Source organism: Camelus ferus, chromosome 8 (genome assembly GCF_009834535.1).
Source record: "Camelus ferus isolate YT-003-E chromosome 8, BCGSAC_Cfer_1.0, whole genome shotgun sequence".
NCBI lineage: Eukaryota > Metazoa > Chordata > Mammalia > Artiodactyla > Camelidae > Camelus > Camelus ferus.
This window is the reverse complement of record NC_045703.1, coordinates 32,344,999-32,367,778: the sequence shown is the minus strand read 5'-3', so window position 1 is coordinate 32,367,778 and position 22,780 is coordinate 32,344,999. Positions and strand designations below refer to the sequence as shown.

Sequence of the window (22,780 nt, the reverse complement as noted above, 5' to 3'; positions counted from 1 at the left end):
CCCAAACACATTTTTTTGAGTTTTTTTATTGAAGTATAGCTGATTTTAATACTACGTTAGTTTCAAGTATGCAATATAACGTTTCAATATTTTTATAGATTATACTCGACTTTAAGGTATTACACAATAATGGCTATCCTTTCCTGTGCTTTGCAATATACTGTTTATTTATTTTATACATAGTGGTTTGTGTCTCTCAATCCCATATACCTATCTCACCCCTCCCTCCACCTCAGACACATCCAGATCACAAAAGTTTAGGATAAGGCTGGCTGTGAAAACCAGAAAGTCAGAAAAAAATTAAAGATTTTATTACACAGCAATAATAATAGCTAAGACTCATTAAGAACTTACAGGCAGAATTCTAAATGTTTCACAATTATATAACATTTTGCATTCACATAATTTCTATGAGGTAGGTTCCAGCATTACTCATAATTTACATCCGAGGACACTGAGGCACAAAGTCACTTATTTTCTATAGTCACATAGCTTAAAAGCAGACAAGCTAGAACTGGAACCTCGGCACTTCACAGCCTGTGCATAAAAGTAAAGCAGTTTTTTTAAAACGCCAATAAAAGAAAAAATATAAATTTGAAGACATGAAAAAATGAGAAAAGGACTTATAATGGAGATAACAGATAAAAGTAATGGCAAATGAGAAAGAGTCCTAACAAACAAGAAAAATACCTATAGAAAAAAATAGGCAAAGAATAGAAAATGGGAAATTCACACAGAAAAAGAAATACAAATATTCAGTAGAAACAAAAAACATGTTCAATATCATTAGCAATCAAATAAATACAAACAAAAGTAGGAATAAATGAACAATAACAATTATTAGCCTGGGAAACATGAGAATGATGAATAATGCCCAGAGTTGATGAATATTGTGAAACAGCTATCCACATGCATTGATGGTGGGGGTGTAAATTGAAGGGTGATTTAATAAAACACCCCCAAAGTCAGAATGATCACACCCTGAAAACTGATAACATTTCCTATAGAAGTTTATGCTGGGAGGACACCTGGACAAAAGTGCAAAGATGTACATTTACCACATTATTGTTTATAAAATGAGAAAGAAAAGAGGAAGCCATTTCAAAACTCCTCAACAAGGGACTGGGTAATACATTTTAGAACAACCATGTCATAAAATGGAATCCCATGCAGGCATTAAGATGGATGATGCAAACCTCTTCACACTGACGCTGAAATACTTACCCACTATCTTGTTGAATGAAAATAGCAGGTTGTAAAACATTCTGTAACATGTGGTCCTCTTAATAGAAAATAGTATGGTAATTCATTTAGAGAGTATGAAAGAACATTCACATTGACATTAATAGTAGTTGTAGTTGAGATACAAAAGAATTGATTTTTATTATTTATTCCTGTATGTATTATTTAACTTTTCCATGAAAAGCATTTTCCTTGTAAAACAGTAAGTTTGCCTATCCTGAATGTGGCAGCAAAAAAAATTGGAGAATCCTCCCCCTCCACCAAAAAAAGAGCCTAAAACTGGACAAAATTGTTAAAAACAAACATTTCAGTACCATAAAAAATTGACCAATGATGAACAACAAATTGAGACACATTTATTCATAAAATGTACCAATGCTTTTTGTAAGAACAGTGGGAGTCTATCTGCGGCCTTCTTTACTGAATCTGCTTCTACTCACACACACACACACACGCACGCACACACGCAAGCACAATCAGTTAACGTGGTCACTTTATAAGGGCTGGACTGGCCAGGAAAACCAGCAGCTTTGCTGCCAACAGGGGCAGACTTGATTTGGAGCAGAGGGCAGTAACTCAGGGATGGGAGTATTGTCAACAAAGCAGCAAGTTCATTAGAAAGTGAATGGGGAAAATCTTATGCTCCACTAACCTGAGTTTATAACTCCAGTTCAGGGGAAACTCTAGAAATGAGAGAGCCATAGGCTCTATAAGGCAAAAATTGTAGCACTGTATTGTTGGGTTTATAACATACATAGGCAAAATATATATGACAATAATAGCACAAATGAAGGGGTCAAGTTGTTATATATATATTTAACTTTTTTCCTGTTTGGACTTTTTAAAATTGGGGGGGGCAATAATTATGTTCATTTATTTATTAATTTTTAATGGGGGCGCTGGGGATTGAACCTAGGACCTTGTGCATGCAAAGCAGGCACTCTACCACTGAGCTATACTCTCCCCCTCAAGCTGTTATATTTTACTGGAATAAGTCAGTATTAACCTAGCCTAGATTGTGATCATTAAGATTTAGTGTGTAATAGAATAACCACTATGAAAATAACTCAAAAATACATAAAGTTTTAGAAAATAAGAATGAAAGAGATTACTGTCAACCTAACAGAAAGAAAAAGGTTTATAAAGGAATACTAGAAACAAATGCATGCAAACAAATCACATAAATTAGATGAAATGGACAAAATCCAGGAAGGACAGAAACTACTGAAACTGCCTCAAAAAGACATAGAAAATCTGAATACAACTATAATAAGTAAAGAGACTGAAAAGATAAATAAAAAAAAACTATCCATAAAGCCCAGATGACTTCTCTGGTAAATGCTACCAAACATTTAAAGAAGAATTAAGCCAATTCTTCACAAACTGTTCTAAACAACAGAAAGGGAGGTACTACTTCCCAACTTGCTCTATGAGGTCAGTATTACCCTAATACCAAACTCAGAAAAAAATATCACAAGAAAAGGAAACTACAGATTAATACTCTTACGAATATAGACAAAAAAATCCTCAATAAAATACTAGTAAATAGAATCCAATAACCTATAAAAAAGATTATGCACCATTACCAATTTATTCTAGGAGTGTAAGTTTTGACAACCCAAAATCAATTAATATACATCATGGCAACAGACTAAAAAACAAAATCACATGATCATCTCAATAGATGCAAAAAAAGCACTTAACATTCTTCCTGATAGAAATGCTCACAAATTAGAAACAGAAGAATTCCTCAACCTGCTTAAGAGCATCTCATCTATGAAAAGCCTATAGTTAACACTGTACTTAATGGTGAAAGACTAAACGCTTTCCTCCTAAGATCAAAAACAAAGCAAAGATATCTGCTCTTACCAACACAGGCAGATCCATGGAGGAAAAATAGACTAGTGGTTGCCTAGGACTGGGTTGGGGTGGGGAGTGGTTAGGGGAAATAGAAAGTGTCTGCTAATGAATAAAAGAGGTTTTCTTCCAGGGGGAGGCAATAAAAAGTCATAAAATTTATTGTGATGATGATTCCCAACTCTGTGACTAAACTGAAAACTACTGAATTGCACATTTTTAATGGATGAATTATATGGTATATGAATTATATCTTAATAAAGTTCCTATCAAAAAAATAGAAAATAAAATGGTACATTAAAATATTGATTCAATTAAAATGTAATAAAGGAAGAACACAGGGGCAAAAAAGACATGAGACATCTTGAAAACAAAGACCAAAAAGGTGGATATAAATCCAACTAAATCAATGTCTTATAAAGTGAATGGATTAAACACTCCAATGAAAAGGCAGAGATAATCAGACTGAATAAAAAAGATCCTGTGTTGTCTACAGGAGACGCAATTTGGATTTAAAGACACAATTAGATTAAGGGTGAGAAAAGATATACCATACATGTAGTAGTCATAAATAAAGCTTGAGTGGCTATACTAGTATTAGGTAAAATAGGGGTGAAGACAAGAAATATTTCTAGTGACAAAGAAGGATATTTCATGATACAAGGGCCAATATATATGGAAGTTATAAATGTATATATACCTAATACTAGAGCCTCAGCATACATAAACCAAATACAGAGAGAACTGAAAGGAGAAATAGACAGTTCAACAACTATAGGTTGAGATTTCAATACCTTACTTCCAGCAATTGATAGAACAACTGGACAGAAAAATCAATAGTGATTTAGAAGGTTTGAACAACATCAATTAACTTGACCTGACATTTATAGAATATTCCACCCCAAAACAGCAGAATACACATTCTTTTCAAGGACAAGAAGAACATTTCCCAAAATATTTCATAGTCTAGGTCGTAAGATGTCACAATAAATTTTAAAGGATTGAAATCATATAAAATACCTTCTCTGAGCACTATAAAATTAAATTAGAAATTAACAACAGAAAAAATTTTGAGTCATCCCAAATATTTGGAAATTGACACATTTATAAATAATCCAAAGGTCTAATAAGAAACCACAGTGACAATAAGAAGATATCTTGAATTACTTGGAAAAAAACACAACATATAAAATCTTGAGAATGCAGCTAAAGTAGCGCTTAGAGGGAAATTTAGTGCTTGAACACTTACATTAGAAAGGAAGAAAGATTTTTAAAAGACTAAGCTTCCACCTCAGGGAAAAAGAAGAACTAATTAAGAACCCAAATTAAGTAGGAAGAAGGAAATAATAGAGATCAGTGCTGAAATCAATGAATAAGAAAACAGAAAATCAATACAGAAAATCAATGGAAACAAAGTTGGTTCTTTGATATGTCAGAGAAAAACAAATATTGTATGATATCATGTATATTTGGAATCCAAAAACTACAACAAACTAGTGAATATAACAAAAAAAGAAGTAGACTCACAGATATAGAGAACAAGCTACTGGTTACTAGTGGGGAGGAGAGGTGGGAGAGTGGGAAGTACACACTATTGGGTGTAAGATAGGCCCAAGGATGTATTGTACAACACGGCGGATATAGCCAATATTTTGTAATAACTGTAAATGTTAAGTAACTTTTAAAAATTGCATAAAAATAAATTAAAAAAAATTAAAACGGCTTTCCCTCCCTCCCTCCCTGCGGTTGGACCCGGAGCCGTCTGTGAGCTTCTAATTGTTGCTCCAGGTTCCCTGAGATCTGCAAGTCCGTTCTTCCCAGCACTCTGCTAGGCTAGAAAAGGAGGAGGAACCTGTCCAGAATCCCCGCAGGACAGGAAAAGGAGGGGACATCTCAACATGGAAAAACTCTGCAGTGAAAATGAAGGAATGCCTGAGAACCCAGGAAAGATGGAAAACAAAGAACAGCCACTGGATGCGGGAAAGCCAGGAGTAGCTTGTACTGTGGAAGACAAGGAAAAGTTAGAAAACAAAGGAAGGACTGATCACAAGGGAAAGAAAGAAGATAAGGAAGTACTAAAGGATAAGGAAAAGCCAGAGAGTGAGGCAAAGCCAAGAGAAGGAAAGCCAGTGAGCCAGGGAAAGCCAGAGAATGAGGGAAAACCAAAAGAAGGAAAACCAGAGAGCGAGGGAAAGGCAAAAGAAGGAAAGCCAGCCAGCAAACCAAAGGCTGCAGGAAAGCGCCCAGCTGGGGACGATGTACCCAGGAAGGCCAAAAGGAAAACCAACAAGGGGCTGGCTCAGTGTCTCAAGGAATACAAGGAGGCCATACACGATATGCATTTGAGCAATGAGGAGATGATAAGAGAATTTGACGAGATGGCTAGGGTGGAGGATGAAGTGAAGAAAACCAGACAGAAACTGGGGGGGTTTATGTGGATGCAAAAAAGTTTACAGGACCCTTTCCACCCCAGGGGCCCAAGGGAACTCAGGGGTGGCTGCAGGGCCCCACAAAGGGGCTTTGAAGACGTTCCTTTTGTGTAGTGCCCCTGGCAGGCATTTGCAAAGCCTTGTGCTTTATTTAATCTTATGCTAATACTACACTTTAGGTGTCACTCATGTTATCCAACTGCAGCCCTCTATGTTTCAGTAGCAAATTTTCATCCATTGCATGGAAAAATGTTTATGGTGCATTGTAAAATTAAAAAAAAAAAAAAGTTTGCAGAACCATAAAAAATAAATAAATATATAAATAAAATAAAAACAATAAAACTTCAAAAAAAAAGTTGGTTGTTTGAAAAGTCAACAAAACTGATAAAGAAAAAAAGAGAGAAGACATAAATCAATAAAGTCAGGAATAAATGAGGGGGAATTATGAATTCTACAGAAATTTAAATGATTATGAGAAAACATTACAATCTATTTTATGTCAAAAAATTAAACAACTTAGATAAAATGGACAACTTGATAAAAATATACTTAATACCAAGAAAGGCTCAAGAAGAAATAGAAAATCTGTATAAACCTATAGCAAGTGATATAATTAAATTAATAATTGAAAAGCTTCCCACAAAGAAAAGCACAGATCCAGGTGACTTCACTATGCATTCCACCTAACATTTAAAGAACAAAGGATACCAATCTAACACAAACTCTTTCAGAGGAGGAAGAAACATCTTCCAACTTATCCTGAGGCCAGAAAACTGTAAACCAATATCTAAATGAATACAGACACAAAAATCCTTAACAAAAATATTAGCAAATCTAGTCAACATATTAAATGGATTATATGCCATGTTCAAGTGGGATTTACCCAAGGAATACAAAATTGATTTAACATCGAAAAAAATCAAGCAGTGTTAAATGCAATATCCATGGAATAGAAGACAAGACCATTTGGCCATCACAGCAGAATCAGAAAAGATTTGAAAAAAATTCCAATGTTCACTTACAATTAAAAAAAAACTTTCAACAAGTTAGGAATAGTAGGAAATTTTTCAACCTCATAAAGGGCATGTAAGAAAAGCTGACAACTCTTAATAGTGAAGGATTGAATGATTTCACACTTAGATCAGGAACAAAGCAAAGATATTTGCTCTTACCACTTCTATTCAGTACTGTGTTAGAGGTTCTAGGCACTGCAATCAGGCCAGAAAAATAAATTAAAAGCACATATCGAAAAAAAAAAACCTGTCTTTATTTGCAGACATAATCATATGTGTAGAAAATCTTAAGAAACCTCAAAAGAAAAAAAAAAAAAACAACCAAGCAGAACAAAACCTAGAATTAGTAAACAAGTTTGAAAGCTCACAGAGAACAAATCAAAATTAAAAATGCAATTATGTTTCAGAACACTAGCAACAATCAAAAATTGAAATTAAGAAAATAATTTTATTCACAATAACATTGAAAAGAAATATTATACTTAGGATTCATTTTATAAAAGAAGTGAAAGACCTGTATACAGAAATCTAAAAAGATTGCTAGATACCTGAACCCCAGTGTTCATACACAGCACTATTTACAATAGCCAAGACATGGAAACAGCCTAAATGTCCATCAACAGATGACTGGATAAAGAAGAAGTGGTATATTTATACAATGGAATACTATTCAGCCATAAAAACTGACAACATAATGCCATTTGCAGCAACATGGATGTCCCTGGAGAATGTCATCCTAAGTAAAGTAAACCAGAAAGAGTAAGAAAAACACTATATGAGATGGCTTATCTGTGGAATCTAAAAAAAAAAAGAACATAAATACAAAACAGAAACAGACTGATAGACATAGAATACAAACTTGTGGTTGCCAAGGGGGAAGGGGGTGGGAAGGGATAGACTAGGAGTTCAAAATTTGTAGATACTGACAGGCATATGTAGAACAGATAAACAAGATTATACTGTATAGCACAGGGAAATATATACAAGATCTTGTGGTAGCTCACGGCAAAAAAAAAGTGACAATGAATACATGTATGTTCACATATAACTGAAAAATTGTGCTCTACTCTGGAATTTGACACAACATTGTAAAATGACTATAACTCAATAAAAAAAAGTTAAAAAAATAAAATAAAAAGATTGCTGAAAGCAATTAAAGAAAATCTCTAACAAAATGGAAATCCATTCTATTCTCATGGATGGTAAGACTCAGTATGTTTAAGATGTCAATTCTCCCCAATATATGTATTTATTTAATGTAATCTATATTAAAATTTTTATAGTCTTTTTTGGAAAAATTGACAAGGTAACTCAAAAATAAATCGTAATGCATAAGACCCAGAATACCAACAAAGATTTGAAAAAGAATAGAGTTGGAGGATTTATGCTACCCACCCACACAACTTTCTATAAAACTACATAATTAAGATAGTGAGGTATTGCATAAGGAGGTATATAGATCATTGATCAGAGCAGAAAAAAATCCCAAAATAAAGGCTTACATATATATATGTATATATATATACACACACACACACACATACATACATATATATATATATATGTATGTATATGTATGTGTATATATGGTCAATTGTTTCTTTTCATTTTCTGGGCATGGGTATTTATGTAAATGCATATTTCTTGGTTATATTAAATTTTCTCAATGGCTTTTTAAAAAAAGTTTTGTTTTAGAATAGTTTTAGATTTACAAATTGTACAGAGTTTTTATATATGGTGTACCCAGTTTCTCCTATTGTCAATATCTTACATTACTATGTTCATCTGTCACAACTAATGAAACAACCTTAATTTAAAATTATTAGCTAAAATCTACACTTTATTTGAATTTCCTCAGTTCATACCTAATATTCCTTTTCTGATCCAGGATCCCATCCAGGATACCACATTACATTTAGTCATCACATCTTGGTAAGCTCCTCCAGACTGTAACAGTTTGTTAGGCTTTCCTTGTTTTTATCACCTGAGTTTTGAGGATTACTGGTCAGGTATTTTGTAGAATGTCCCTCATACTGGTTATTTCCAATGTTTTTTCTTGAGGTTATACTGTGGTTATATGATTTGGGAAGAAAGATCACAAAGGTAAAGTGTCCTTCTTATCACATCCTATCAAGGATACACACTGGCAACATGACATCACTGAGGATGTTGACCTTGATCACCTAGCTGTGCTAGTACTTGTCAGATTTCTCTCGTGTAAAGTTCCCATCCCCATCCATACTGCACTCTTTGGAAGGAAGCGACCATGCACAGCCCTCACTGAAGGTGTGAGGAGTTATGCTCCACCAGTGTCAGCTGGCAAACTGTTACCAGTCTGTGTCAGGATGAGAGCAAGCATGTAGAAACTCTTACAACAACTTGACAGGGTAATTTGTATCTGTTAAATACAGACTTGTGTCTTAGTATATCTTTGTTTTATCACGTTTTTCTAAGAATTCTTTTTTATATTTTAATTAGACGTATAATTCATGATACACTGAATACTGAAAAAAGAAAACTTCTTTCCCAGAGTTGAAGAAGCAGTGATCTTTAACTAGTCGAGTAAACATGAAAAATCTGAAAAATATCATACTGAGAGAAAAGAGAAAATTTAAAAATTATATGTACAGTGTGTCACCAATGATTTTATAAATAAATACATACTTAATAAAACATATATTATAGTAAAGTGAAATGGTAAACTATACACAACCTGTAGAATAAAAAGTGTAAGTATGTACTGGTGAACCCTGCATGAGAACGATACACACCAATCTCTGAGCAGACGCACAGTCTGCAGGAGGGAGGAAGGTGGGGAAGCAAACCAACTCATGGAGGTATGGGGACTTCATCAGTATCTGCAGTGTTTTGCTTCTTTTTAAAAGTATGTCTAAAGCAAACGTGGCAAATGTTCAATTTTTTTTAAAGCCTGCTTGTGGGTATTCATTAAATTATTCTCTATCTTTCATGTTTGAAATATTCTATAATAAAAAACATAAAAGTAAGTCAAAGTTTTTTTCAAATGCGATATAAACTGCAGATTGTTGGAAATTTTCCATAAAAAAAGGAAAGTGATCTGAGAGTACATCAAAGCTTTTCTAAAATATCTGATGAACGTTAACGGATTAGGTGTCTTTCCAAAGTCATTTATTGAATATCAACTATGTATGAAAAATTCTGCAAGGTATTGGAAATGAGGAAAACTAGGTACTGAGGATATAGACAAGACTATTTGAGAGAAACCTGAGACTAAACCAAGGGCTTATGAAGCCAGATGTCTTGATATGTACCCAAAAACAAAACTAGATCTGTTTCTTGGACAGACAAATTTCTCCCTCAGAATGGACAAGAGTCCCACTGTTATTACTTCATTTCCCCACATTATCGTTATCTCATATTATACTGGTCTTACCACTATCACCTGGTGAACTGGCATTTTTAGGAACACACAGTCTGAGGTTCATAAGAGAGATAAAGTTTTTAACAACAGATGCTGGGCAGATGTTTCCCCCTACCTTTAGTTTTTTCCATTTTTTTTCTTTTTTTGTTTTTTAAATTCAGAAGTTGGGCAAGCACGATCTTTATGCTGTTGTTTAACTCTGCAGGCCAGCTGCCTCCACAGCAGCCTCCGAACAAGTGGATTTCCTTTGTGTGTCTGAAATCATCCAACACCAGATGTCAGCCTAGAGGTTCCCATCACTCAAGAGTATCGGGCTCCCATGTTATCGAGCTCTGGGAATGATGCTTCAGAAACAGTGATTTCCTATCTTGTTTCATTAAATTGAATGTGAAGTAAAAGGGAATTTGACCTCCTTGAGAGGGCGGTTTCTTTGACCTATGAGAAGTTTGCTGTGATAAAATGAAAATGCAATCAGCAGAGAGACGTAGAATACGAAGCTAAGCTGGGCAGCTTGTAAATCATTTACGCATGTGCATGTGATTTAACAGTAATAGGGTCAAGGTTTCCAGAGAAAATAATTTGATGCTGATTACTTGATACTAAAAAACAGAGATGCTTCTGTGTGTCACTGAATGAGGAGGACATAAGAATAGCAATAAACATCCTTCATATTATGACTCTGTCCCTCAGGGGTCTGGTCACTTCAGATATCCTTCAACGGAAACTTGAGTAATTAAGATGGCTGATTTCTCAGGGAAAGAGCTTTGAGTTAGCAAAGCACAACTGAGCCCAAAAGCTGAGAAGACTGTCCTAAAATAGCAGCCTCTGTTGAAGACTCTAAAATTCCTCTTGTCTTAATTTACAGCCGAAATTGAAACAGACTGTTTTTCAGAACCAAGTATCCAACTGTTAAAATAGTCTGAAAAAAAATTAAGATTATTTTCTTGGATTGTTTACATGAATCTAGAAATTTGCTGTGCAGAATTTTGCAGGGGTCTCTCAGACTCATTTTCCATGTCTCAAGGAAAAAAACACAGCCATTGTAAGGAGAAAAGGAAAATGAAGACTGCCTTGGGTAAAAATTTTTAGTTATCTGTGAAGTTCTCTTTCTGCTCCTCTGTCATATTTAAGGAGTAAAAGCTGAGGCTCAAACCCAGCCTGTTGGAAACACTGAGATCAATGGTGCCTAGGCCGTTTTGGTAGCGCCACAGCCTATCTCCAACGAGCCTCAAGATTGCCCCACCAACTTTCCACCACTTCAATGTTAGTGTTAAGACAGAAAGGCAGGAGCGGAGGGGAGTTTCAGGAACTGCAAGCCTGTACACACGCTCTAGCCACTCATGCCCTGCTGGGCTCTCCACAGAGGTTAAGAGCAACAACTCCCCAGCAGGCTTACAATCCTGCTTCTGCTACATCGTCGGAGCAAAATCACTCAAAGCCTCTGAACCTCCTTACCTCATCAATAAAATGGGAAGTCATATAGTACCTACCTCACTCTTCTGAAGTGTAAAAGCTTTCTTTTAACAGGTGGCAAGCACACACTGCCTGCTACAAGCAATGTATAAACATTAGCTACTCTATTATTTGACTGGGTTCTTGCTCCAGCTGAAACAACATTTTTGTACAGCAATGATGTTACCTAGAGAAACTCACACAATCGGTGGCCTTTAAATGTAAATATCTATCTGAGTTTCAATATAAAGATACAGATATAATTTAAAACCGGAGGGAAATAGCACAAAATATGGATTATAGGCACAGTGACATTTTCTTTTTGATGTTTTTCTATTTTTCATTTCTTTAGTAATATCTTTCATTTTCCAAAATTTAATTCTGTACTAAGAAATTAGAATTTCATGAGGAAACAAAAGATAATCTGTAAGTTAAAATTCTAGTATTTGATATCTTGTCCTCCAGGACACCCTAATTCCATGCTCCTTTGACAAGCTGGACTCTATCTCTCTTTGCTATTCCCTAATTGAAGGACAACTTTCAATGCACGTATCTGACATGATTCCTCTAAGAAGAAACTTCTAGCTACTTTCAAGATTGAAGTCTGTTGACAACAGCTCCAGGAATGGGTTTCTCATTTTGTGTAACTATAACCATTTGGGGTTCTTTTGTCTACATTACAAACATAGTTGCAAAGACTAGGGATTCATCTTAAAGCAGCCCACTTCAGTATCTGGCATGCAGGCAGACTTCTGTATTCACTTTATTCACTCCTCTCTGGAGAAGCTGAGGTACCAGGCTAACAGGTGGCCAAACTGAGGAGATAGGAAATTTGGTTTCTCTTCAGAACCATTCAGACACCTTTTTAAAACTTGGTTTCTTGGGACCCTCTCCAAACTTACTCTCAAGAAGGAAATGAGGAGGAAGGAAAGACTTGCATTACTGAATGTCACTTAAGTAATGCTAGTAATTGGGCAACTTTGTAAAAACAGTTATAGTTTGGAACCAGGTAACATTAGGAGAAAGTGCCAGTAATCATTGTATGCAGCTCTATTTTATATCGTATGTGTAATGTACTATAACATATATATCCTGCAACTACATATGTTCTGTAGATTTGATGTATTTTTAGATCTATATCGGTTCTCCATCACCTTGACTAAATGAGAGATGTTCATATTGCTGGTAGGCAAATAACGCTCATTCAAAATATTATCTTAGGTTCATTAATTTGGTCCAATATTTGGGTGGTAAGTCCTCTATAATTTCCCTTGGAAGATTTCTTTGCTCTAAGCCTGGTTTTCAGTAACAGAAATGCAGAGATTTTCTGGCAGGACACTCTGTACTTTTGGCTCCTTGCATTTGGACTAATTCTGAAGTTAAAAGGTGTTTGGAAAACGGTTCAGAAGAAGTGGAAGTGACTCTTAATGAGGCATTAGGCTTCAGGATTATGTGGACAGCAAATGAATGTTCAATTATTTGTATTTGAATTGTTTGGCTACCTTCTATGTCCAACTATAATATCAAAGTGTTATAAAAGTACCCTCTGATCCAACTTTACTGATTGTAGGTGCTTCAGTTTTGGCTCTAAAGTTCCTTTTCAATCAAGTTACAGGCACTAAGGTTACTTAAAGAGCGGCTGATATGATAATGAGAAATTCCCAAATATTTTGCCAATTCCTTTCAAAACATAAACTTTCTGATTTTCCCACTTAAGTTATATAAATTTTGGGGGTCTTGGGGAATAAATATAAAATAAAAAGGAAAGTAATTTTCCCCCTACATGGGGAGAGAGGGATGATGGAGTAGTTTCCTAGACTCAGAATAATTTAACCAGGCAGGTGACTGGCTGCCCTGTATCTCCCTGTACCTTAGAAACTGAGTCGCATCAATTCTGGTGATTCAAAGCAGGGGTATTTGTTTCTAATCTTCATATTTAAAAAGTCATATCTTTTAAACAAAAGAGAAGATCCTTGAAAGATTTTATCATATCCCCCTCAAATAAGTCCATAGTGATATTATTGTTTTATAGGTTGAGACTGCTCTTTAACTAGGCTAAAAAATTATCCAAGATTTAAATTTTAACATTCAACTTTTCAGGTAACCTGTCAGTATACACTTCAATGCCACATTCTCAAAATTAAAATGCCACGATTTCAAATGAAGGAATTATTTGAGAAAAATGAATGATTCGTAGTGCCCTCATATGCCAATTTTGATTGCCTGTATCTTAAAAGTGATATCAAGATAAAAGTTTAGTTTTTAATTACAAGTTAATGTATTGTGTCACTAAGGATGAGCTTTTTCCATACATTGAACCAGGTTTGAAGAGATTCCAAGCCAATAACTGAAAAAACCCAAGTCTGAACCCAAAGATACTGAGTTAAAAGGACCCGGCTTGATAAATCTTACTTGAGAAGTCTATAGTCTGAGGACCTTGGGAGAAAGCAACGAGTGCATTGTAAATTCCTTTCGAAATCACTTTCACTGGCAAACAAGTGATCATCCAGACTAGGAGAGACCAAAAAGGGTCCCTAATAACTTCAAGAAACCAAAGGAAGAAACAGATCAAAGGAAGTAGTATGTTTCTTTCCTTGATAAATAGCTGTTACTTTACAAAGTTGCCCCAAGCCAAAGGCCTCTTGTATTCCAATTTATTTAGTATTCTTTTTTATACTATGCATTCAAAGAGTCCTTTCCTTCTCAGGGAAATTCAGGGAAAAAATCATATTTAATTAACCAGCCAAATGAATGAAAATTTAATTTAAAGTTAAATATTTTTGAAATATTTGCCTTAGCGCCATAATGCAATACCCAAAGTGCCCTCAGATTTTTATTCCTAAGTGGGTTTTCAAATTCAATTAAATTCTCTGGGTTCAAAGCTACTTAAGAAATATTCTGAGCCAAAGATATTTCAGTTACCTTTAAGCTCTCTAGGGAACACCCCTCCAAAAAAATCAAGTCATTTATTCTTGAAACTCATAAATGTTTAAACTCATAAACTCAATGCAAACATATCCTGAAAGTTCATTTATCACATAGAGTTTCATTGAACCTATGATTGGAGGTAGAATGAACAGTAATAACTTCTGAATATGTTCCATATTTTTGCACACTCTGTATTCTCCTGTATCAGTTTTCGTTTTGTACTGCAGAGCTGGAATTTATTAAGGTATATTACGGAAAGGACCCAGGTTCACATTTCAAATATTTCTGCCAATCTCCCAGGCAAAAGCAAAAAATAACTGTTCATTGATACTGATAATTCCCACCACTGCTGACAAGTTTCACTATTTTTTCCTCTTTTTTTTCCCAGCTGAGAAAATATTTGCTGTTGAACATCTGGCTAAGGAATGTTGAAAGTCCAAAGGCAGGGAGTATTATCTGAAGTGGACTTTTTGAAGCAAAGTAACATGGAGTATCAAGAAGTTTCCCAGAAAGAGATTTTCAGAAAGAAAAAAAAAAAAGCCCTGTGACACTTCATGAAAGTCAGAACATCCTAAAAATGGAAGGGTGAAGTAAAAGACTTTTATCAGTATGGTGAATTTAGTGTGATGTGAACACTGAAATGTACCATCATAGGAGGTTCACCTTACAGTGCGCCAGTAGACACAGCTGGCAGATTTAGACAGCGACAGTGCCAGGCTGGTGCTGATGACAGCACCGTCTACTCACATCTGTGCCTAGCAGGGAAGAGAGAGGCAAAGCTCTCAAATTAAAATGAGAATACTCATCCCCACCTGTGTTAGTGCTCCCCTTGAGAACCAGGAGGAAAGTACATAGTTTCTCTCACTGAATCATCTGGTCGGGCACTCACCATCTAGGGTTGAGTTCAGTGAGTTTGGAGACTGAAACTATGTACGTGGGTAGAAGGAGTGGTTGGGAGTACAGTTCAGCATTGGGAGAGCTTGTAGCAAACTAAAGAGTAACTCTGAACATGTGCAACCAAGCCTCCACAAACTAGTATCTGTTGAGTTACTCTAACACTCCACTTCCAGCGGGTCAACAGCACAGGCTGAATAAATACATATAACCTCACAACTACGTGCCTTGTATCCACCATTGGGCCATACTGATTTGCATCTACTTACATTTCATTGCAAAGCCTTTGCATTGATTATATTCATGTGCTTCAGAAACAAACAGCAAAAATGCTACTCGTTTTACACAAAAGTGAGAACCACACATAGTGTAATGTGAATTCTGCAAAAGTAACGATCCTATCCTAGTCATCTTGGGACCCCTTAAAACCTCACACACACAAAAAAATTTGCTGTCTGAATTTAATTGTATTCATTTAATATATAGAATTTTAGGTCTGAAAAAGGTCATCTAGTCCAGTCTTCTCAACTGGCAGAGTAAGAAACTATGATAGGAAAAGAGATATTTTTCTAAAATTATACAAATAAGCAGCAGATTCAGAGCTCTTCCCTCTTTCTTCCCCACTGTAAGGATTCCTTTATGATCATTGCTATGATATTTCTTGCCCTGATGGTTAGGGAATGGTTTTTGTTTTAGGTTTTCTACTAATTTCTGAAATTGTTAAATTCGACTGCAGTTCACTTAGTGGGACATTTGTTTTTTAAATCCTGAAATGCTAATACACAGATCATGAAATGCATGCTAGGAAACCAAGGGCAAAAAAACGGGCCGGGTGCTGATGTGGTGCGACGTGACAGCCCCAGACCCCTGCAAACGGGACTCCCGGGGGCCTTTCACCAGTCAAAGCTCTTCTATCCCTTCTCCCTTTCTTTCTTGCTGTCTTGTTTCCTTTCTTTCTTGCTTTCTCTTTTCCTTCATAATAGTTTGATAAATACAGTTATTACCATGACCAGGGAAAAATGATTCTTTCTGATACCCATTACATTAGAAATAGGAAGTTTAACACTCTCTCTTGAAAAATGACCATTTCTATCAGAATGGTGACAATTTTCCCATTTAGTTATTACTAGAATGCTTTTTTTTTTTCAGAGGGGCATCACTGGGTGATTTTTCTTTCTTATTTTATAAAGGCAAAAAATAAAAAGTTCTTGCATGGTGCTTAGCGGTTTGGGTTTGGGTTGAGCCCTTCTGCGGGAACAGAGAGGCAAAAACTTAGAAACCTTTCCCTGTGGCTGCTACAGATTATTCACAGCCAAACGGTGGGACCCCAGCAGGCTGATCCAGTTCCTGTTTTATTGATAGCTTTCACTTCCAGCTCCAATTTTTCCTGATGAATCATGTTGGAAACCCAGCATTCCCACACATGGGCTCACATTTTCTCATTTTCAAAATGAATAAAGAATGGACTATTATTAGCAGAACTGAAGAACTGGCAACAACATTAGCCTCATCCATGTAACAAAACCAAAAACAAATAAGCAGAGGCCCCAGTCTGTGGGAGGCAAGTCACTAACACCAGGAGATGACACCCTTCTATCCCTGTGAGTCTTGTATTATTCAGAGACTTCTTGCACTGTAATAAATTAGTTTGACAAATTATTCCTCTCACTAGACTTACCCGTTATCAACCTTTCTGAGAGGGGTCTTAGCAAAGGAAGCTTTGTCTGCAAGTGACATGCTGAAGGCATCTGTGTAACAGATTCATTGTTGTAAAGGTCTATGAAGGCTGCTTTCATCAAGGTAGAGTGTGGGGTGCACCCAGCTCTTCATTCTCACAGAGCTCACATCCCATGTGTCACTGTCAGTCTTCCCATCACGTCTCTGATCTGTCCCCTCCCTGCCTTCTGGAGTGGTGTATCTGCTCTCAGAGGGACAGCTCAGCCCACATCAGTCCTGTTTTGCAGAACACATACCTGCCACTCACATATTTCACAAATGCATTTTTCTTTTATTTTGGGGATCAGAGATCATAAAACAGAAGCCAATAATACATTTTAGTCAATAAATATTTAATCAATACATTTCTCTGCAGCAGGATCATGAAGATGTAGATTTCATCCTACCAGAGATGAACAGCAAGCACATTCGTTTCACAAACTCCTTAGGAAAGCATTGCCACAACTCTTGGAAAAATAAAAAGCCCAGTCTCTCTATTTCCAGCCTCACTCTCACCAATCCATTCTTCACAATGCAGCTAGAATCATCTTTCAAAAATGCAGATCTGAGCACATCATAGCCCTCAGCTTAAAATCCCTGAATAATTTACCACTCCTCTTATAATGAGCCTAAATTCCTTAGCAAGATGTATGACACCCTTTATGATCTGGCTTCTGCCTCCCTCTGAGACCAGTTTTATCTTGCAATGCATCACCCAACCACCCTGGGCAACCTGCACATCATCTACACTAAATTGCCTCCAGTGCTTCCAAGTGTGTCTTACATAACAGCACACCCCTCCCGCTCTCCCCTGCAGGTCTTTGCACGTGGAGTCCCCTCTGCTTGCAACATTCTTTCTCCTTGTCCTCCTCCTTTGGATGACTCTTGATTTTTATGTGTCATCTTAGCTTCCATTGCCTTGGGGAGGATTCCTGGTCCTTCAGGATTGGGCTAAATGCCCATAGTCCCAACCAACTCAATTGCACCAATCAATTCAATTGCAGTGGCCTATTTTCTTCTCCTTTTTCCCCCCCTCAGTAGTCAGTAAATAAATTTCTTCAAGATAAGGAGTAAATCTAATAAGGCATTATAGTCTCAGCATCTTGAATAGCGTCTCATATAAAAATGGCAAAATGTAATAATTTGTTAAATGATGAGCCTGTTATTGTAAAATAAGAGCTTTACTAAAAGCCCTCCTAGTGGTGATGGGAGGGCATTTATTCTCAAGGAGCTTGCAATTTATTTGGAGTAATGATAATTTATTTTTAAAATCATTAATAAATGAGGCACATGATGATTGGACACAAGTGCTATATTAGTAAAATTTAAAAAAAATTGCTATAGTATTGGATAAGGGAAGGGCATCACAAGCTGTGCAGCCAAGGTGGGGGGGCTCCGTCGGGGTGAGATTGGGCCTAAACTATGAAAGACTGGACTCCTTGAATAAAAGAGAACAGAATTAAAGGATCAAAAAAGGAAAGGTCCAGATGGAAAAGCATACTTATAAGACAAGTCCAACAAACAATGACTGGCTGATTAAATCTGGGAGGAGGGAAAGGAAGAGTTTTGTGGGACAATTTCTTAATTCAAGTAACATACATCACACATGTGTTACATGCCAAGCACTGCCCCCAGTCCCTGGGAAATGTCAGTGAACTAAAGATGATGAACGCTGCCCTCGTGGAATTCACCCTCCAGTAGAGGGGAAAATGCGTACCAGTTGTAATTCCACAAGTCTAAACAGGTCTAAAATTAGAAAGTTTTTCCTGAATTTGTCAGTAAACCTGATCTGAGCTGAACGACTATGTATAGCCTTTATTCCAATTAATAAGCTTATTTCCATGTTTTGCTTCAGAAATACTAACGGATTGGATCAGAGAACTTATCTATGGATGAGATGTAATATATGGTATAAATGTGGCAGTCTCTAGTAAAATCTGAAAAAGGCTAAATTCTGAATGCATTGTCCCAAGGGTTTTGGATGGGATTGTGGACCTAGAGTGTTGTTAGGAGTCATGCCATGGAAAAAAGAAAATGTGGAGCAGGGTGAGGGAGACCAGGAGGGAGGCAGGCAAGGAGGGCAGTGGTGCAGGATTACGTAGGGGGTCTGGGCAGGCCTCATTGGGAAGGTGAGATTTAAGCACCTTCACTTAGAGGTGAGGGAGTTAGCTGAGCAAGAGCGTTTCAGACAGCAGAAACAGGACAGCAAAGATCCAGGAAGCAGGAGAACACCTGGGACATCTGAGGAACTGTAAGGAAATGCAGGGACGAGAACAAGAGGAGGAAAGAAGGTCAGAGGAGTGATAAGTGATCAAATCATGCGGAACTGCTCAGCTGGCTCTCAGGGTTTCGAGCAGAGGAGTGACTTGATATGACATATTCAAACATGTCATTCCAGCTGCTGTGTTGAAAATAAGCTACAGGAAAACAAGGGTGGAATCATGGAGACCTATTAGGAGGGTACTGTAATAATCCATATGAGATGATGGTGGTTCAGACTAGGGTGGTAGTAGTGGAGATGGTTAAAAAAAAAATTGGTCAGACTGGATAGATTTTGAAGATAAAGTCAATAGAATTTCTTAACCTATTGCAGAGAGTCACAGGTGACTTCAGATTTGGGGCCTGAATGATCAGAAGGATGGAGATGTCACCATCATAATGAGAGAAACTAAAGGTGCAGCAGGTTTGGAGGGGATGATTGAGGTGGGTTGGGCTTATGTTAAGTTCGAGACACCTATGGGGCTTCTAAGAGGTCATGTGGAGTAGGCGGTTGGACATGCAAGTTTGGACTTCAGAAGAAAAATCCAGCCTGGATATAAATTTGGGGATTATTTGTATAGCATTGGCATCTAAAGCCATGTGACTAGATGAGGACTATAAGGAAGCAGATGAAGCTAGAGAAGAGACATCTGAGAAAGAAACCCGAGAAGGGCAGAAGATTGAGAACAAATCAATACCAGTAGAGAAGGTACACATGTGTATCCCTAGAACTGAGTGTTCACGCCTACTACCATTCGTCTCAAATAGTATAGAACTCAAAACAGGACGAATGGGTCCAGTCATCCCTAGATATAAAGTTGGGAGATGTAAATAAGACACATTAGAAAATGAACATACATTTCCTGGTTCTTAAAGTATTGGCTGGGACTGGAAAGAAGAATTTACTAGAGTAATGCAGCTCTCCAGTGCCTAATGTATTTCCTGGAAGGATTCAAATCAACATAAAAGCTTGTCATTCAGACCTAATTTTTTCCCCACAGAGCTGGAAGAAATGTAATAAATGCTTTCAGTTACTATAATAATAAGCATCAATTATGGTAACAATGGTGTTTGCTGTTGTGGTGAGAGCTAATAGGCAGCCTTTAAAAGGTGCCAGGCAGTGCTTTATGCTTGTTAACTCATTAACTCTCACTGCAACTCTCTGAAATAAGTAGCATTATTAACAAAGAGGTTTAAGAATATCACCCAAGATCACCCAGTTGTGAGTGATAGAGCTCGAATTTGAACTCCAGCATTTTGACTCCAAAGTCCACTTACTTTACCATCATGCTAAACTTCTTCTTAGGATGAACACTCATTACTTGGCATCTTGTTCTATAAGTCCCAAAAGGGAATCTATCTCTCCAGGACGATATAATGTTAAACCAAATAACGAACAGAATATCTGGGGTTTGCATCGGAGATCACAGGCTCAAGTTTCAGCTCTTCCACTATCTAGCCAAGTGCTCTGGCTTAACAATTTAAGGAACTTTAACCTGATCTCTCCTATGCAAATTAGGGTAACAATGGCACCTTACTCAACCTTGCTCTCAGGGTTTAGGGCAAATAAATATGAAAAGAGTGCTCTACATGTTTTGAAGCATACATATAAGTTATTTTCTAGCACCTGACATACGGGAGGAAATTCTTTGGGAAGAAAATGTCTTTTGTCACAGTAACACTGTGTCAACCCCGTAAAGTGACAAGATTCCATGCTCCATCCTAGAGTGGGGAAGTCTGGTCTTGATATAGTTCTCTCCAGAGGACAGATTTTGGCCCCTTCTGCCTGCCTCTTCCTCCTCCACTTTACTTCTGTCATAAGATGCTCTCCTTATCCATTATGATTCTGACCTGAAATTGCTCCCAGGAGCCAGTCACCCCCTGCTGCCTACTGTGGGAGCCCATGATTGGGTTAACAAATTGTAACAATCCCAGCCGCTTATCTCCTTGAAGATGTGCTTAGTAACTGCCTTGAGGTTTTAGCAAGGACCCAGGCCCCTGGCTATAAACTCTGGGCATGCCTGCTGTTAGTCTTCTATCCCCAAAACAGCCTTGGGCTGGAATGGTAAACAACTTTTAAAAAGCTGCAGACTCAGAGGAGAGAAGGCTGGTTAGCCAATGACGGGTAAGATCCCCTGAGGGGGGCAACCCAAGACAGGCACAGCTGCCTGAGTCCAAGTTGTTAAGCAGCTGATTCTCATACGTTCTGCCCTGATAAGCTGAAAGGCTCAACATGAACATGATTCACCAAAAAGGTCTTCTGACCTTGAGCCAAACACCAACAATAAACAAAGCCTTTGTACTCTTTGTGATCCCACCGGTCCTTCCTTAAATTCCTGCATTCCTCCTTTGACTGTACTCAATAAATATGGGAGATTTGAGAGGCTAGGTGGAGTTGGCTCCTGACTCCCTCTCGCTCTCTTGACTTTCCCACAGTCTTGAGTAAATCATTCCACCTCAGTGGGAATTCTGCTGGCCAGAACCCACAACTGGTGATGAACCCACAGCCTACACCTGGAAGATGGCCTTGATGACAAGTCTCTGAGCTAGAACCTGTGGAAGACACTAGTGTTAAGCTGCTTGCCTGAATTATGTGTCTTAGAGTCTTTCAGCGCAGCAAGAACACAATCATTTTTGAGAAAGTGGAAGTGTGACAAAGAGCTCCTTACCATATTAGTTAATTTTTATGAAGCTCATTTTGTGCGTCAAGAAATTACTCCTTCCGTGAAAATTTCACCTGAAGGTACTTCCCCATTTGTACTGATTACAAGGTCACTTGTAAAAAAGCTGCATGACTTTTTCTTCGAGGTGTGAGCCCCACAGTGAGGGCTGAGCTCTTTAACAAGGAGCATTCAAAAGCTACTCTGCCAGGTTAAAAGCTGTGAAACTGACTTAGCCAGGTAGCCAATGACTAAAATCTCATAAGCGAATTTGTTTTTTATAGATTATCAGGGGGTAAAATTTCTGGAGATAAATGTGAAAGCAACCAATATTACTTAACTATCATACTTATCAGTCCTATGACCTGTATAAAGTCTATCCATTACTCCCAATCTTACATTATGACCCTGAATTCTGCATTATTTTTTCTGGGATCCTATTAGGGAAACTAACAGAAATGATGGAGACAGCATCTCTGCTACTGAAGGCACATTGGCTTTTGGTATTTTCCAAGGCTGTATTCTACATAGGATGAAATCACCACCTTGCCATGAGCACCTGTTTCAGGTTTCTTTGCTACTACAACAGTTTAAATGAATTCATGCATTTCTGAGAGAACGATCCAGTGAGTAACACAGGAAAGAAACAGTTTTTCTCTCTAAAATTTGTTAGAACAAAATAAAAAATTGAAGTAGATCTGTTCTCTTCTTCAGGATGCTTTGAAGTAGGCTACTATGTTGAGAAGCTCTTCTTTCAGAAAAGCTCCTAAACATTGTGTTTGAGAAAAACAAATGATCCAACTATTGCAACCAAAGCATTAAGACACTATCCAGCTCAGTTGGTGGTAAGACATTAAAGAATCCTACAAAAACACTGAGTGTGATGAAATGCAATCTTACAAAGAGGAAAGTGGGCTGCTAAAAACTCAT

At 37.2% G+C, this 22,780-nt stretch overlaps 1 protein-coding gene across 1 annotated transcript; it reads left to right on the top strand.

Annotated features, from left to right (window-relative positions):
• The first annotated feature begins 4,831 nt into the window (after nucleotides 1–4,831).
• On the top strand, nucleotides 4,832–5,825 carry LOC102505038 (transcription elongation factor A protein-like 4). Its single transcript, XM_032484735.1, has one exon. The coding sequence runs from the start codon at nucleotides 4,998–5,000 to the stop codon at nucleotides 5,640–5,642; it is 645 nt and encodes a 214-aa protein (XP_032340626.1). The 5' UTR covers nucleotides 4,832–4,997; the 3' UTR covers nucleotides 5,643–5,825.
• Nucleotides 5,826–22,780: the final 16,955 nt, after the last annotated feature.